The sequence below is a fragment of the Martes martes genome, assembly GCF_963455335.1.
Source record: "Martes martes genome assembly, chromosome: 11".
Classification (NCBI taxonomy): domain Eukaryota; kingdom Metazoa; phylum Chordata; class Mammalia; order Carnivora; family Mustelidae; genus Martes; species Martes martes.
The window spans coordinates 9,027,730-9,045,014 of NC_137899.1; the positions used below are offsets into that span (position 1 = coordinate 9,027,730).

Genomic DNA, 17,285 nt, shown 5'->3' on the forward strand with positions numbered 1-17,285 from the left:
CCTTTTCAGTGACCAAAATCATCTGTGCCCAGCAGTGTTCGGGGCGCTGCCGCGGCAGGTCCCCCAGCGACTGCTGTCACAACCAGTGTGCCGCCGGCTGCACGGGGCCCCGCGAGAGCGACTGTCTGGTAAGACTGACCCCGCCCCCCCCAGCCGACCACCCCCCGGGGGAGGCTTCTCTCACCATGGCTGAGAGGGGCTTCCTGTGGGAGAAGTCACCAAATCACATTTGTGGGAGCACTTACGGGGGGACGAATCCTCCTCTATCGTCCTGCCTTCGCCCCTTACTTGGTGGCCTCAGGCAAATACTCTGACCCCTCTGTGCCTCAGTTTCCTCGCCTGAGCGTGATGCACAGTTAACAGCGCCTTTTAAGTGCTCCGATGACGCAGTGCACGTGGCGTCCGTGACCGGGGCCTGGACGTGGGACGAGCTCAGTACTAAATACGAGCTGTCTGTCCTTAGCGTTCTTGGTGGCCATCGGCTCTGTTGTCACACTCTCTGTCGTTCCATCTCAGTCTAAACCCACGGAGTTGACAGCGGGAGGCCCCTTAGCATAAATACACAGAGACGGTAAGGCACGTCCCCGGAGCCGCACAGGCTTGAACGCGTGGCTGGAGCTCTTCTGACCCATCCCCAGCACAGCTCAAAGCCTCCTGCCCACCCCCGCCCCGGGGGGGCCCGAAGCGCTGGGGCTTGTCCCTGTTACTGCAGAAAGCCCAGACGAAAGCCTCCTCGCTCCGGTGGGCGGTGCCATCCACCCGGGGGGTGGACCCCATTGTGCGCGCCTTGGGCGTCCTAGAGACACGAGGGCCAGCAGACGTGAGCCCTGGACGCAGCCCCAAGTGCCAGGAGACCCTCGTGGGCTCCAGAGGAGGAGGCCCACCTAAGGACTCCCGTTTCAGGGAAGGAGAGGTTTTTAAATGCCAGAGGCTGCATCCGGCCCCAGGGGTTTTGACCAGGTTGGTCTGGGCTGGAGGGGAGACGGCCTGGGGGTCTTCGGGTCACCCGTGTATGTGGTCTGGTCACCTCTGCACAGCAGTCTTCCCCATTAGCGTTTTCTGCAGTTTGGCAACACATTCCAAAACCGATCCACACGTGTCCTCTATGAGGGAAACCCAGGAAATTGAGTTTAAAACTAATTTCACTCCACAGGGACCCGTCCAGCAGGTGAACTCCTTCGTCATTTGTAAATTAATAAAGATGTGGGTTTTCATCATGATAATGTGTAAATTATCACAACTAGGACAGTACAAGAAAAATCATACTTTTAAGGTCTTTCCGACTCTTCTGAAAGTGCTTCACTAGTTTTGTGGGGCGGGAGGGCGGGGATTGCTTGGTTTTGCTTTCATCAAATCCTGGACGTTAAGAACTATAACCCGAGCTTTGTGCCCGGAGTCGAAACAGTCCTGAGCATCCTTGCCCAGCCTGACCAGGGCATGTCGTCCCTCCTGTGACAGGTGTGCCGCAAGTTCCGCGACGAAACCACATGCAAGGACACCTGCCCGCCGCTCATGCTCTACAACCCGACCACCTACCAGATGGACGTCAACCCAGAGGGAAAATACAGCTTTGGCGCCACCTGCGTGAAGAAGTGCCCCCGTGAGTTCATCGTATGCAAAACCCTTTTACTGCTCAGGCGTCTCTTTCCTCTTTGTCTCGCCCTGGGATCCTGGAGTCCCTTGTCTCGGGGAGTCTTTGGGTCCCTATGTTGGCCTCGCTGTCAGGCAGGTGACCGAGCGCACAGGTGAGGAGTCAGGCCACCGCCACAGGTGACAGGCGATGGCTGGTGCTCTGTTAACCAGCATCTGTTCTGGAGTCTGTGGGGGCCAGGACAGGGACCGAGGTCCAGCTGTAATAGCCGTCCAGAATATTCGGTTGTCTGTTTGGGCCATTTCACCATTTAGCTTTTGAGCCCAGCAGGTCTTGAAAAGACCTAAATGAGGGAGCGTGTCAGAAAACCTGCCTTCTTTAGTGGTTAAGATTCTGGTGAAAATTGTGCCTCTTAAGGGAACTAAAACTTCAGAGGAGTCCCTTTCTGTGTTGTTTGGCTTTTTTTGAATTGTTTTGGGTTGGGTTTTGCTCATTTGTATTTGCATCAACAGGTGGCTCTAATGTTCAGGGAAATGATGATAGGAATTTTGTCCTCATAGAGAAGGTGTAGAGTTGTCTAATTAAGGGAGCATTAGAAACCAATCTTGATTTCTAGGAGGGGAGATCAAGAGGAAAAAATTGGAAGCCCAGCTATAAGGGGGAGATTTGCCCGACCAGATTTGTGGACATGAAAACTTTAAAATCCTATACAGGGAAAAAATAACACAGAAATAGAATGGAATGAACTAAAGTCTTATAAAACTGCCACAGTGATGACACAGGTGTCATCTTTGAGGGAGGGCTTCATAGGTAAAGTTCAAAAACCCACAGGAAACCGGAGCCTGGGAGCAAAGGCAAACCATTCACAGAAGGAAAAATCGCAAATGTCTGGTAAATATGTTTGAGGACGTACTTGGGGAAGTCAAAACGGGAACACACAGAGCCCCAGAAACATATTGATATTTGTGTTAATATTAACACAAATAAGTTACTCCAGAGGGAGGGGAGGCTCAGGAGATGGTGACCGTGCGTGGCTCAATGCAGAACCCAGCTGGTGGGGCCAACCCCCCCCGCCCCCGGCCAAGGGAAGCTTGTCGGGTTGGACGGGACCGTAGAAGGCAGCACGTGGGCCACGGGAATTACATCCATCCTCAGACGTGGAATAGTGGGCTTTGTTCAAGGTCACTTATTTTAAATAAACATTCAGACTTTAACCACAGGTCGTGAAGGTCGAGTCGACAGAAAAATGAGCGGCAAAGCCATATTCCGAACCTGTGAGCAGACCCCAAGTTCTGTCTGCCCCATCTGTTTCCTGTCTGTGATGAGCTATATTTCTCCATACCGTGGTTTGATAAGCTGTTAAAACTCTTGAACTTGATTCCTTTTCCGAGGGCAGCCTTTCATTCTTTGTCCTTCAAGTAAATAAAACCAGAGGGTTAGAGGCCCTTTTCATCGGCCCCTTTGTAGGAGAGCATGAGGCAATTGTGTGAGGCCCAGGAGCACCTGGTGCGGCTTTCGCCACCTTCCTTCCTTGTCCCTGCAGGTAACTACGTGGTGACCGACCACGGCTCGTGTGTCCGTGCCTGCAGCTCCGACAGCTACGAGGTAGAGGAAGATGGCGTCCGCAAGTGTAAGAAGTGTGAGGGGCCTTGCCGCAAAGGTAGGAAGCCTACGGGGTGTGGGGACAAGGCTTTCTGTCCAGTCACGAAGCTGGGGTCCACCAGGCCCCCTCAGCATCACCCTTGAAAGAGATCTGAGCTAATCTCTTCCTTCAGGCTCAGAAATTTCTTCCTGCCTTCCTATCGTGCCCTGTTCTTGGAGGCTCCTCAAGGCCAATTTACTTCTGCTTATTAATGTATCTTTTACTTTATTTTTTTTTTTTGTAAAAACTTCCCAACACCCAGAAATGTTGCAAGAGTAGTGCAGTGAACACCCGGATGCCTTTCACATTAATTCCCCACTTTGTAATGTTTGGCCCCATTGCTTTCACTGTCTTCATACTTGTGTCTGTATGTGTGCATGCTCGGGCACAAGTTTCTTCTGACTTAGAGGACAGTTACAGATATTGCAACATTGCACCCCTTCATTTGCCAGCATGTTTTCTTACAAATGGCGACATTCTTCTAAGTAATGAAAGACGAGTTCACATCAGGATGACTTAACATCAACTCAGTAGTCTTTTCTAGTACCCAGTTCAATTCAGGCTTCCCCTTCCTGTCCCATGTAAGTCATTTTTAGCTGCTTCTCAGTCCAGAACCCAGTCAAGGATCATGGGTTTCATGTAGACGTCCTGCCCCCGTTATCTTCATTGGTCAACAGCTGTGTCTCCGCCCCCCTCCCCTCACTTGCTTTTCTTCTATCTTCCATGACCAGCCGTGAAGTGTCCAGCCCAGGTGTTTTGCACAGTGTCCCTCAGTTTGACTTAATTGACTATTTTTCCTCATGGCCACCTTCCGGTTGGGTGTTTGGCACAGGAGGGTTGCCTAGGTCATGTGGATTTCCTCTCATTGTATCAAATCAGGTGACATATGATGCCATGTTGTTGCATTACTGATGGTGACAGATTAGATAAGATTTCTTGGTGGGTATAAAAGAGTGATTTTCTTTTTCTATCATCCCATTTATTTACTGACATTCTTCTTTAAAAAAAAATTAGTTCCTATGTGAGGTCATGGAATCTTCTTTATTCAATTTCTTGTCCATTCCTGTCATTCATTTAGGTACTTGGATTGTCCCACATGTGGCCAGTAGGAGCCTCTCCAGATGCCTCCTATGTCCCTTTCACACATCCCAGGTCCCAGTCATGTCTTCTACTCAAAAGATACTATCTACACTCTGTACTTTGCTTCTTAACCTGAATAGGCCCTGGAAATCACACCAGATAAAGTCATAGGAATCTTCTTCAGCCTGTGGTGCAGCTGTGTAGGCTCCCTTCTGTGGCCGTACCATAATTTATTCAATGGATCTCCCTTTATGTGGCCATTTAGACTGTTACACTATCCTGCTATTACAAATAACATCCGAGTGCATAGCTGCTTACCTCGGGTGTCCGCTTCTAGCGCCACCCTTCCCTGGAAAGCCATCAGTCTTTTCAGTCAAAACGGATCGCTCCCCTCTTTGCTCCCATTTCACATTTCACAGGTGTCCCCATGGGGCAGAGTCACCTTCCCTGTTCCATGTCATTGAATCCTCCCGACGCCATGGGGAAGTCTGTTATTAGGATCCCCATTCTGCAGATGAGGACGCTGAGTAACAGAGAATCTAAATGACTTGCCCAAGTTTCAGCAGCTAAGAATGGCAGTCGAGATTTGAAGTTCGTGCAGTCGAGGTCCCAAGCCAGACCCATGAGCTTGTCGGCCAAGTCCCTGTCTTCCTGGGCTCGTAACTCCTGTGGGGCAGTTGGGGCAGGTGCCCTAATGGAAGAGTATCCTTTGGCCTCAGGAGACTGTCTGGCAGAGCAGACATGGAAGGAGGAAAATGAGAATGTGGGGTAGTACCCGGCACAGGGGAAGTAAGAGAGAGAGGGTTACTGTCAGCATCCTCGAATGGACTGATAGAATCAGATATGGTTTTGGTTTGGTTTTGTTAATTTTGTGTTCAACAAACAGTTTGATTCGCCTATAATTATCATTCCCTATTTTTCTATACATCCCCGATTCCGATCCCTTTGGCTATAGGGCAGTATCCCTGGGGAAGGAAGGAGGTGCCAGGGAAGTCTAGGGGTGAATATACAATTGGTCTCTGAATTTAGGATTTAAGGAACCCTACCACATTGTCACACACAAGCAGAGAGAGCCTGAATATTCTCTCCAACCCATGGAATTCTCTGCCAGACCTGTAATTAAATGGCAAGTCCTCATAGGGCCACCTCATTCTCCATTGTCAGCCAGACCCTGTGAATCCTAAGGAAGTCTGGCTCTGAGTCCCACAACCCCCAGTGTGTTAGATGCAGCCCAGGAAGGCTGTTGAGCCCTTCAACCCAGGACTCCTTAGAGCGGCTCCTCAGAACCAGACAGAAACATGGCCCACAGGGTGAGCCTGGAGACCCAGTCCTGGCCACCGGAGTCAGAGATGTCCAGTTTCCTTACGAGCAACAAGGGACTCCCAGCGGAGCGGAGCACAGGGGCACGGGGGGCGGGCAGCAGAGCTTAACTGCTTCTCCTAGAACCCCGGGGCGAGGAAAGAATAGGACCTTATCCTGAGCAATGAGATTTCCAGTGATTATACTTCAAAGTCAAGATAAGTCTGGAAGATAGGTACCAAAATTGCTCTGCAAATTCTAGAGGGAGAATTACAACAGATAAGCGGACTTTAGGGTGGAGATGGCATTTGAGATGGAAATTTAGGAGTGGATATAAATTAATAAAGGGGCTTGGAGTGTGGAAAAGGGCCTTTGAGACTGATGTAGCAATAGGACACAGATCAAAGCATTTGGTTCAAGTAAACACAGGGGAAGAAAAGCAGTTTATCTGATAAAAGTTATTATAGTATTCCCTATGACGTAATGTAAGACAGCCATTAAAAATCATGTTCGTAAATAGTTTTAATAATATGAGGAACGTTCACAGCAGAAGAAGTAAAAGAAACAAAAAAACAAAACAAAAAAAACTACATAATCTGGTATGACATAACCCTGGAGGGTAGCTGGAAATAACATTTCTCAAAATATCCTGCAGTGGAAACTCTGGTCATTTTGGTCCCTTGATTCTACTTTGCAGCATTCTCAAATGAACACATCTTGCTCTTTTTAATAAAAAATAATCCAGATCCATTGTTTCTTTAAAATAGACAATGAGGGGCGCCTGGGTGGCTCCGTGGGTTAAAGCCTCTGCCTTTGGCTCAGGTCATGATCCCAGGGTCCTGGGATCGAGTCCCGCATCGGGCTCTCTGCTCAGCAGGGAGCCTGCTTCCTCCTCTCTCTCTCTCTCTGCCTGCCTCTCCGCCTCCTTGTGATCTCTGTCTGTCAAATAAATAAATAAACTCTTAGAAAAAAAAAATAAAACAGACAACGAGCTGCAGCCCAGGTTAGGACCATAGAAAGGTGTCGAGTTTAAGTCAGAGGAGTGGCCTGACGAGAGCCCGGCAGAGGCGGCCCTGGCATCAGCAGCTGGATCCCACTGCCAAGGAGGGATGGTGGAGAGCAATTGAGCTAAGTCCTCAAGTGGGAAAACCGTGAGGAGGAGAATGCAAGCTCAGCTGAGGGCATCACCAGCCGTGAGGATGCCATCGCCTTCTCCAGCCACTCAAAGCCCAAGCCCTCACCCTCATTCCTGGTACCAGCGCGCCTGCGTTCCTGTCGAAGGAACGAGGGATGGCGTGCAGGGACGGGCTCATGGCTGCAATTCTCCGGCCGCTCTCCTCTGCGCGGGGAGCCCGAGCTCTTCTGAATTCACCATGTGTGAAGGGAATAAACATCTCCCTTATCTTTACAGTGTGTAATGGAATAGGCATTGGCGAATTTAAAGACACACTTTCCATAAATGCTACAAATATTAAACACTTCAAAAATTGCACGTCAATCAGCGGAGATCTTCATATCCTGCCCGTAGCGTTTAGAGGGTAAGTAACGGAGGAAGCGACTGGAACAGAGAAACGCAAAATCCACTTTGTTCACGGGCAGACGCTGTTCATGATCGTTCTGTTACTTGTTTCAGGGACTCCTTCACGCGTACTCTGCCTCTCGATCCAAAGGAACTGGACATTCTAAAAACTGTGAAGGAAATAACAGGTGTGTGCGGCTACCATGTCACATGAACATGAATGGGAAATGGGTGTTCTAGAGAGAGAACTGGTGGCTGCCTCTGCTTCTCTCTCAGCATCATAAAAACAGTTCTTCTGAACTTCTACCATTAATGACTCGTGAGTTCTTTGATAGTTTTCACGATCGCAATTTCCCCTGCATGGAAGGGGTGAACACTTTAATCAGAGCCTTGAGTCATCCCTGTGAACATGTTTCATCCTCATCTCCTCGGCCCTGGCCAGACGTCCTGATGGCCCAGTGACGTTTGAGGGTGGGGGGAAAAGGGCAGAACCCCGAGGCAACAACACAGGCTCTCGGGCCCACAGACTGGCCCTCACATGCCTGCCTTCCCCCCTAAAAAGGGAGTAATTGAACCTAAATAACAAGTCTGTTTTGAGAATTGGAATTAAGTAAGGAAAATATGTGAATCTCCTTCTGTGTGCTGATAGCTCAAAACATGGCGGTTGCCGTCAAGAGCGGGGAGGGTTTGGGTCATCACCTTTGGAGCCCGGCCCGGCTGTCAGGGCGGTGGCACCGTGGGGTGGCTGTGGGGGACGCTGGGTGGTGGGAGAGGTGCAGCGAGGGATGGGAATTCTGTAAGAGAGGCACATGCCCGCTGTAAAATTGTGCCTTGGCCTGTATCTACCCATGGGTAGATTCTCGGTGAGGATCACAAAAAGATTCAAATCAAATCTTCACCTCTCCTGCTCAATAACAATCTCTCAAGAATCCTGAAATGTCTCCTAAAGAAGACACTTCTAAGTGGTGCGTGTCTGAGCCTTCCTCTTGCCCTTCTAGGGTTTCTGTTGATTCAGGCCTGGCCCGAAAACAGGACTGACCTCCATGCTTTCGAGAACCTAGAAATCATACGTGGAAGAACAAAGCAACAGTAAGTTGACCCTACGCAAAGCCTGGTAGATTATTTATTTATCTATTCTGAAAATAAGACCCCATGAAGAGTTTGAAATTAGACTTACACAGCTGTTATGAAGACCCTCCAGAGAGCTTGCACGATTGTTAACCTCTCACCTACGCATGGCACGAGGACAAAATGGTGGAATTACCATCGGTGCCGTGGTGTTGACTCCAGCACCCGACATCACTCAGATTTAGCCATTTGCCTGTGAGCGCCATGTTGCACTTAGCTGTTGCGTCTTCTCAGTCCCTTCTCATTTCTAACCGTCCCAGCGTCTACTCTTATCCTTTATAGCCTTGACAGTTTTACCAAGTGCTGGTCAGACATTCTGTAGAATGGCTGATGTTTCCTCATGATTCGATTGAGGTTGTGCATTTTTGGCAAGAAGAGCACTGAGGTGACATGTCCTTATGTATGAGCACATCTTATCAGAGGGAGTGGAGAGACTTTTTAACGTTAAGTGTTTTGTTCAGGATTGTCACTTTTCCAGCTCTGACAGAAAAAATAATTACATATAAGTATCTTTGGTATGGTAAGAGTAATAATGAGTTTTGTGGGGAGGAAGAGTTTGAGAATCTCTTTGTCAATCCTGCCTTAGAAACAGTCTGATGCGGGGACGCCTGGATGGCTCAGTCGTTAAGCTTCTGCCTTTGGCTCAGGCCATGATCCTGGGGTCCTGATATCAAGCCCCACATCAGGCTCCCTGCTCAGCAGCAAGCCTGCTTTCTCCCTCCACCCTTCCCTCCACTTGTGTTCCCTTTCTCTCTGTGTCTCTCTCTGTCAAAATTTATTTTCGGGGCGCCTTGGTGGCTCAGTGGGTTAGAGCCTCTGCCTTCGGCTTAGGTCATGATCCCAGGGTCCTGGGATCAAGGCCCGGCATGGGGGCTCTCTGCTCAGCGGGGAGCCTGCTTCCCTCTCTCTGTCTCTGCCTGCCTCTCTGCCTACTTGTGATCTCTGTCCATCAAATAAAAAAAAAAAAAACCTTAATAATCTACAAAAAAATTATTTAAAAATCTTTAAAAAAACAAAACAGTCTGATGCTTAGAAATATTACCCGTTAATTGACCCTAAAGCATGATATTCAATATTAAAGAATATCAGAACAAGTACACGTAAAACATTTATTGCTTTTTAAAAACCATCTTGGCTGTGCATCTCTGATACTAACTGCGCAGAAAAACCCTTTTGTTCTGAGTTCTCAAAAATACTTCTTTTGCCCAAGATTCATGCAGAGACAAGAGAGTTGGATCAATTTTCTTGGGTGAAAAAGGGATGTACCACTTGACTTAGTTTTAGGCATTTAAATAAAATTAGAATCACTTTTTTTTTCTTTTCACATTTAATGAGGAGTCCAGTGATACACAGGGACAGGGTGACCACCGGCTCTAGGTGTGGCTCACCAGGGGAAGGGGACTCCAGCTTTGTCCCAGGGTCTAGGCTTCTGTGGGCACCTGGTGAGAGAGAATTTCTAAACGGTAGTGCTACAGGTCTCCTACACAGGCCTCCTCGCTTTCCTCAGGAGCCAGGCTGTGGGAAGGGAGGAGGAGGAGGATGGTGTCGGGAGAGAAAGAAAAACAAGGAGAGCAGGAATCTCCACATTAAACTGTTGTCATCTTACCTGATATCTCCTCATTCAGTGCTGTCTCCACTGGTCCATTTTCAGTCCTGGTGTCCGGTGAGCTTCCTAAAAGTACAGACCTCTTTCCTATAGTTTCCATCATTTGCAGACAACAACCAAGCTCAAGGTGTCCAAGGTCTTCTGTGCTCTGGCCTTCTCCACCCTCCCCAGACCCCTTGCCCAGGCCTCCCCACTTCCAGGTTTCTGTTTCAGCATAAGCCCCTGGTTCTCAGCACCCATCAGCTGCTTTCTTGCCTTCCTGCCCTGCCTAGTGGTTCAAGACTTCCCTCCCTTCAGCGTGAATTACTTTCATCCAGTCACTTGATGAAAACCCATTGATAGCCATATAGAGTTCTAGCACAGAGTTGGGTTGTTCAAATGTTTATTCAATAAATGGATGGGTGGTGAATGGATCAGTGCATCAGTGGATGGATGGATGGATGGATGGATGGATGGATGGATGGATGAGTGGGTGGTTGGATGGATGAATCCATGAATGAATGGATAGAAGAGTGGGTAGTTGGATGGATGGATGGATAGTTGGATGGGTGAGTGGATGGATGGATTGTGAATCCATGGATGGATACATAGATGAGTGGTAGTTGGATGGATGGGTGGATGTGTGGATGCATAGAGGAGTACATGATGGGTGGAGATAGATGAACAAAGAGGTGGAAGGATGGATGGATGGACACATGCATCCATAGATAAGTGGATGGACAAGTCGAGAGACTTGGGTGAGTGGGTGGATGGATTGTGAATCCATGGCTGAATAGATAGGTGAGTGGGCAGATGGACGGTTGGGTGGATGGATGAATGGATGAACAGAGAGGTGAAGGATGGATGCATGCATGCACGCGTAGATAAGTGGATGCACAAGTGGATGGATAGATGGGTGAGTGGATGGACGGATAGATGAATGGGTGGGTGGGTGGATGGAAAAAATGAACTTGTGATTTTTTTTTTGAAGTATTTGGATATTTAAAAGGTTAGAACATGCTTTCAATCCCCAGGCCAAAAAAAAAATGCAGTAAGTATAATAATGACATTAACATTTATTCAGCCCCCCATATGCCACTGAAGTTAAAAACACTAAGTGAACAAGGAACCAGCTTTTCCCTAGAGTTGCTTAAAAAAACCTCTTGTAAGTCGCAATAAAGACGTACTACAATATGACTTACAGTCGCTGGCAAGCAGTTTGTAGTAAACATAAGGTGGCCCAGAAAATAAAAATAAGGTTTTTAGTGGTAGAATCTTTTTGTAATTGTTCACAAAGTTATGTTTCTTTCCCCACTGTAGTGGTCAGTTTTCTCTTGCGGTCGTCGGCCTGGACATAACATCCTTGGGCTTACGCTCCCTCAAGGAGATAAGTGATGGGGATGTGATCATCTCGGGAAACAAAAAATTGTGCTATGCGAATACAATAAACTGGAAAAAACTATTTGGGACTTCAAGTCAGAAAACCAAAATTATAAACAACAAAGATGAAAAAGGCTGCAGTAAGTAATCACTCTGGCTGATTGTGGAGATGGTTCACTTGGGTCGTTCATTTTAATCTAGTATATTCCCAAACATTTCAATTACATTTTCGTTCCTGAAGAAGCAGATTAAAAGAAATCTGTGTATTCCTAATTTGTGAAGTTATCATGCGAAATTCCTTGATATTGTTTCCAGTTCACACACATTTCACAGGATGAATTGGCCTTGAGGTTTAAGCTATCGATTATTTGTAATTTACGGAAATCAATTTTGTGCTAATTATTTTACCTGTTAGCCATAGGTTTCTCCCTGCTCATTTCAGCCTCTGACCACTGTAGCTAGCAACACACACACACATATGCACACACACACACACACACACACACACATGCACACGCCTGCAGATAGAATGAACATTTTACACTGACATTTCCTAGTCTGATTGGGGAGCCATAGGCCGCTGTGAAAGCCGGGCATGCGCACTGCCTGGTCACTGGGAGAAGCGGGTCTGCGTTCACACCCCGATTCTAGCCTTTCCTAGCTTCCAGACCTTGATCAGTTTATATAGTTTCTTCATGCTTCTGCTTCCTCAATGATTCTTGCTGCCAATGAGAGATTGAAATGAAATTTTTACATGTAAAACTCTTGGCCTGGTGCCCAGCACATGGCAGGAACCACAAACCTTCTTGGTGTTTCCATCAGCTGTGACATTCATCAGCAGAATGCTGCTCAGGTCCAGTCCAGGAACCCTTGACTCCCAGTGGGGAGAAGGGACCTTGCATTTGGCCTCGAGAAGCCAATTGGGTGTCCCTGCTTCTTCATACCCCTCCCCCTCCGCACGTCCATGCTGCTCAGGGTCACAAAGACCCCAGCACCTCATTTACCGGTATGGGTGCATTCACACTTGGCCCCTCTAGTCACTGTGCCGCAGCTGACCCCTTGTGGCTCACCCTGTCTTCCCAGAGGCCATGGGCCATGTGTGCCATCCTTTGTGCTCACCAGAGGGCTGCTGGGGCCCAGAGCCGAAAGACTGTGTGTCCTGCCGAAACGTCAGCCGGGGCAAGGAATGTGTGGAGAAGTGCAGTGTTCTGGAGGGGTAAGGTTCTTTTTTACCCCCTTGATTTTGCTAAAAGATAAGGAGATTGTTTTTATCGGTTTACGGTGATTCACATCGATCCTATTGCTTTTTTTTTTTTCTTTTTCCCTTTTTTTTTTTTTGTTGTTGTATATTTGTTGACAGCTGTTAATCACAAAAGGAAATGAACAAATGTTTTTCATGACTTACGCCAATCCACCAATTTATAGAGTCTCTGTTTTGGAAATCTCTGCTATTTTTCTAAGCCACACAAAGTTCCCAAGACAGACGAAAAAGTCATAAGTGGTTCATATGGCCGAGACCACAGTCATCTAGACTTTTCTTTGCGACACACTGTCCCTGCTGTGTCAAAAGCAATATAAATTACATTTCCTCGTTAATTTTTTGTTTTGTGTTCAAGAAATATTGAACCGTGCATATAACTTTAAATGTAACCATGGACAAAGGAATAAGCAACCACGTAACCACTCTTGAATTTATCTGCAAGCAGTAGAAAGTACAGTCTGTCGATTCTCTGGGAATCTTGAGATGGATATAAAGCTTTGAAGGTCCTCGAATAATGACTAAAAATAAATTCATAGGAAAGTACGATTGAAGGACAGAGGCAGAAGCATTTTTTTCTTTTTTTAATTTAAAGAACAGGGGACATTTTGTCAGAGAGAAGGAGCCATAGGAATTACAGATGAGTACAGGAAATCTCCTTTCTTGTTTCACTCTCGGGGTCTGGACCATAGCACAGATCCAGAAATATTCAGGAGCAAGATGAGGCGACCAAGTCCAGTTCTGTAGGAACCCTTTAGCAGATCGGCTCAGTAACCTGACTGTGTGTGTTGTATAATTGACAGTGCTGTTTCAACAAGAAATAACCGTGCAATCCTTACTGCTCCAAAAGAGACATGAGTCTCATGGTTTCCACATCTTTTTGAAGAGAGATGAATCTGGGGCACCTGGGTGGCTCAGTCAGTTAAGCGTCTGCCTTCAGCTCAGGTCATGATCCCAGGGTCCTGGGATCGAGCCCCACATCAGGCTCTCTGCTCATCGGGGAGTCTGGTTCTCCCGCACCCTCTCCCCCACCCCACCACTTGTGTGCTCTCTCTCTCTCTCTCTCAAATAAATAATACAATATTTTAAAAAGAGAGAGAGAAAGAGGAGGAATTAACCATGTTGGTGGTGCCTTTCTGTTAAAGAACGTCGGTGTTTGGTAGCAAGTGCTCAGCCTGCAAGATGGGCTCCTCCCGCAGGCTTAGTAACTCAGGGAAGAAGGGAAGGAAAAAACCAATTGGGCATATTTGGTTTAATTGAGGACATGAGGGAGGACTTAGGGAACATGTTGTGGGGTGTAAACACTCCTCATTCACTGGAGTGAAGACCTGTAGTTAATTCCCAGGCAGCTTTCAGCTTCGGTAGCTGCCAACACTGTTTTGTCTTTTCAATCAAACGTGGTCTTCTTGCTTAACATTGATCTAGCCATCTCTGAAGAATAGCGAAACTCTTATAAGCAAAATTTTTCACACCTGTATTGCACACTTATGGTTTTTGTTAACAACCATGGAGTAAGTTCTAATGTGTCTCCTTTCTTTTCTGTACATTAATCTACAGTTAATCATTTCTCTCCAGTTTGCTTTAAATATCCATGAATCTGATGTTGGGGACGGGGTCATGACCTTTTTCATGACCTTTTTCATGTATTGGCTTGTTTGCCTAAGAGACAAAAACTGTGCCTTGTAGAAAAATGCAGGGAAGATGTTTGGATTATGAATGAAGCTTGTGTATTTGTTGAGGGGGGAGATGACCTAGGATTCAGCTAATACAGTCAGTTTATGATATTACAGTAGAGTCCCGATTCCCCATGGCTACACGTTGACCCGAAATTTTTTGGCATTGCTGGAAAAGAGGATTTGCATCCTCTGAAATTTCAGACAGATTAACTCAGATGGTTGTAGCCACCCAGCATTTTGAAGCAGGATCTCTAGAGACGGTGCTGATCAGTTTCCTTTCTTCTCTCAGGGAGCCAAGGGAGTTTGTGGAGAACTCTGAGTGCATACAGTGCCATCCGGAATGCCTGCCTCAGCCCATGAATATAACTTGCACGGGACGGGTGAGAAGCACGTTTGATGTTTTCCCCTCCTACATCGTAGGGAGAAGGCTCCCAGCAGTAGAACCACAACACTGAGCCAACATGTGACCTCACAGCTGCGTCCCACAGAGGCTGTGGTTGAGCTGACGTCATCACCCACCCCATCACGCAGGAGCACTCACCCTTCCTATCCAACACCTCCTAACAAGTTTAATAACATCTATTCTTTCACCAAGAGGAGGCCTATGGTAGACTGCGTACCTTGTCAGCCAGTTGTCACCATTTCTGACATCTGTCGTCATTGCTTCGTCACTTTAATCAAACATCCTCAAATTCTGATTTAACATCAGTTCACAACTATTCAAAGCATTTTTTTTATTTTGTGTAAATCTTTATCTTTTTTTATTATGTTCAGTTAGCCAGCATAGAATACTTTGTTAGTTTTTGATGGAGTGTTCAACAGTTCATTAGTTGTGTATAACACCCAGTGCTCATCACATTGTGTTGCCCTCCTTAATGCCCATCACCCAGCTACCCAATCCCCCCACCCCTTCTGAAACCCTCAGTTTGTTTCCCAGAGTCCAGAGTCTCTCATGGCTTGTCTCCCTCTCTGATTTCTTCCCATTCGGTTTTCCCTCCCTTCCCCTGTGGGCCTCCACACTATTCCTTATGTTCCACATATGAGTGAATCCATATGGTAATTGTCTTTCTCTGACTGACTTATTTTACTTAGCATAATCCCCTCCAATTCCATCCCCCTCAATGTAAATGGTACATATTCATCCTTTCTGATGGCTGAATAATATCCCATTGTATACATGAACCCCATCTTCTTTATCCATTCTTCCGTCGAAGGGCATCTCGGCTCCTTCTACAGTTTGGCTATTGTGAACATTGCTGCTATGAACACTGAGGAGCAGGTGCCCCTGCAGATGTCACTACTTCTGTATCTTTGGGGTAAATACCTAGTAGTGCAACTGATGGGTCATAGGGTAGCTCTATTTTCAACTTTTTGAGGAACCTCAAACCTGTTTCCCAGAGTGGCTGCCCCAGCTTGCGTTCCCACCAGCAGTGTAAGAGGGGTTCCCTTTCTCCACATCCTCGCCAACATCTGTTGTTTCCTTGTTAATTTTTGCCGTCTAACCAGTGTAAGGTGGTATCTCATTATGGTTTTGATTTGTATTTCCCTGATGCCGAGTGATGTTGAACATTTTTTCACGTGTCTGTCAACCATTTGTATGTCTTCTTTGGAGAAGTGTCTGTTCATGTCTTATGCCCATTTCTTGACTTTTTTGTGTGTGTTTTGTGTGTGTGTTGAGTTTGAGAAGTTCAGAGCATTCCTGAAGAAACACCTAGCAAAACTTTCCAAAATTCAGTTTTCTATCTACATGATATTTTAAAGAATATAAGTGAGAATTCAGGTCCCCCATCACACCAGTGTCCTAACTGTTGTTCATTCTTAATATTACGTATAAGGACATGTGTGTGGATTTGAGCTTCAACAGCCATACGTAAATCTACTAATTAAAAACGTTTTTCAGAAGTTGTCTCTGAATTGGGCAGAAGGCTGTGTTTTGAGGCATAGGCTGCCAACGTGGCAGGTTACAAAGTAAACCAATGGTTTATAAGTTCACGTGGTGTTAGGGTACATTTCCATCGAGATAAATCAGTTGGTGATACTGACTTTAGTCATCTGATGGCTCTGGTTCTGAGAACACTCAGTCTTTGGACAAAACAGGGTCATCCCTCCCTGCCCATTTCATTTCAGTCCCTTTGTGAAGCGTGCGGGTACCAGAATCAAAGTTAGCACAGTCCACTGTTCATTGTGCCACCGCCTTATTGTCCCTAAAAACACAGAGATGTAGGCTTTCTTGCATTTGCCTCAGCAAGTCTGGCTTCCCACAGTCTTGCTTTGAGTTCAAACGTGTTATGCAAGAAAGTCCATCTGAGCAATAAAGATGTAAATGTACTCATAGACTAATTAGATGGTTTTGACAAAGACGGATGCCCATAATCTGTTAAGCAAAATGTAATGAAGTATTTAGTATAGTTATATATGAAATGTCTTTAAAGTTGGTAAGACTTTATAGTGAGCTGTTAGCAGCGGTCCTGTCAAGCAATGGCATTCCCAGATGAGTCTGTCGTTTTTCTACTTGAAGAACTTCTATTATTATTTGGCTGTTTTCACAATAAGTATTTTAAGTAACAAGTTCAGTTTTGAAAGAGAAAGAAACATATATGGAGAGGTCGTCCTCGATCTTGACAGGGACCGGACAGCTGCGTCAAGTGTGCGCACTACATCGACGGCCCACACTGCGTCAAGACCTGTCCGGCTGGCATCATGGGAGAGAACAACACCCTGGTCTGGAAGTTTGCAGACGCCAATCGAGTGTGCCACCTGTGTCATTCCAACTGTACCTATGGGTGAGTGAGAGCATGTCAGGTAAAGAAGCAGGAGAGAAGCGTTTCCTGTTCTAATTATATGTGACCGAAAAGAATGAATCGAGTGGAGGATAGGGAGCCATTTTTCTGACTCAATTAAAGGATAATATGCGACAGCCTCTTCTACTTCGTATTCAGCAATCATTTCTGCAAATCAGCTTTCCCAAAGACCTCTTCATCTCGCTACTCAAATTGACTCTCTGCTAGCACCTGGCCTGTCTCTGTCCTTGCCAGTCACCTCTTCATATGTAAACCGGCCTTTCTCAAAAATCCCTGCCTGTGGTCCCCAAATCTACAATTTCCGTTTGCACTCACTTTGCATAGTG

At 46.6% G+C, this 17,285-nt stretch overlaps 1 protein-coding gene across 1 annotated transcript in view; it reads left to right on the plus strand.

Moving 5' to 3' along the window:
* Positions 1 to 17,285, plus strand: part of EGFR (epidermal growth factor receptor) — a 197,133-nt gene that overhangs the window by 148,206 nt on the left and 31,642 nt on the right. The window contains exons 6-15 of the mRNA XM_080818589.1: positions 10 to 128; positions 1,459 to 1,600; positions 3,135 to 3,251; positions 7,024 to 7,150; positions 7,246 to 7,319; positions 8,130 to 8,220; positions 11,165 to 11,364; positions 12,308 to 12,440; positions 14,448 to 14,538; positions 16,784 to 16,941. Coding sequence (XP_080674715.1) covers positions 10 to 128; positions 1,459 to 1,600; positions 3,135 to 3,251; positions 7,024 to 7,150; positions 7,246 to 7,319; positions 8,130 to 8,220; positions 11,165 to 11,364; positions 12,308 to 12,440; positions 14,448 to 14,538; positions 16,784 to 16,941 — 1,252 coding nt within the window. The remainder of the gene's footprint in view (positions 1 to 9; positions 129 to 1,458; positions 1,601 to 3,134; positions 3,252 to 7,023; positions 7,151 to 7,245; positions 7,320 to 8,129; positions 8,221 to 11,164; positions 11,365 to 12,307; positions 12,441 to 14,447; positions 14,539 to 16,783; positions 16,942 to 17,285) is intronic.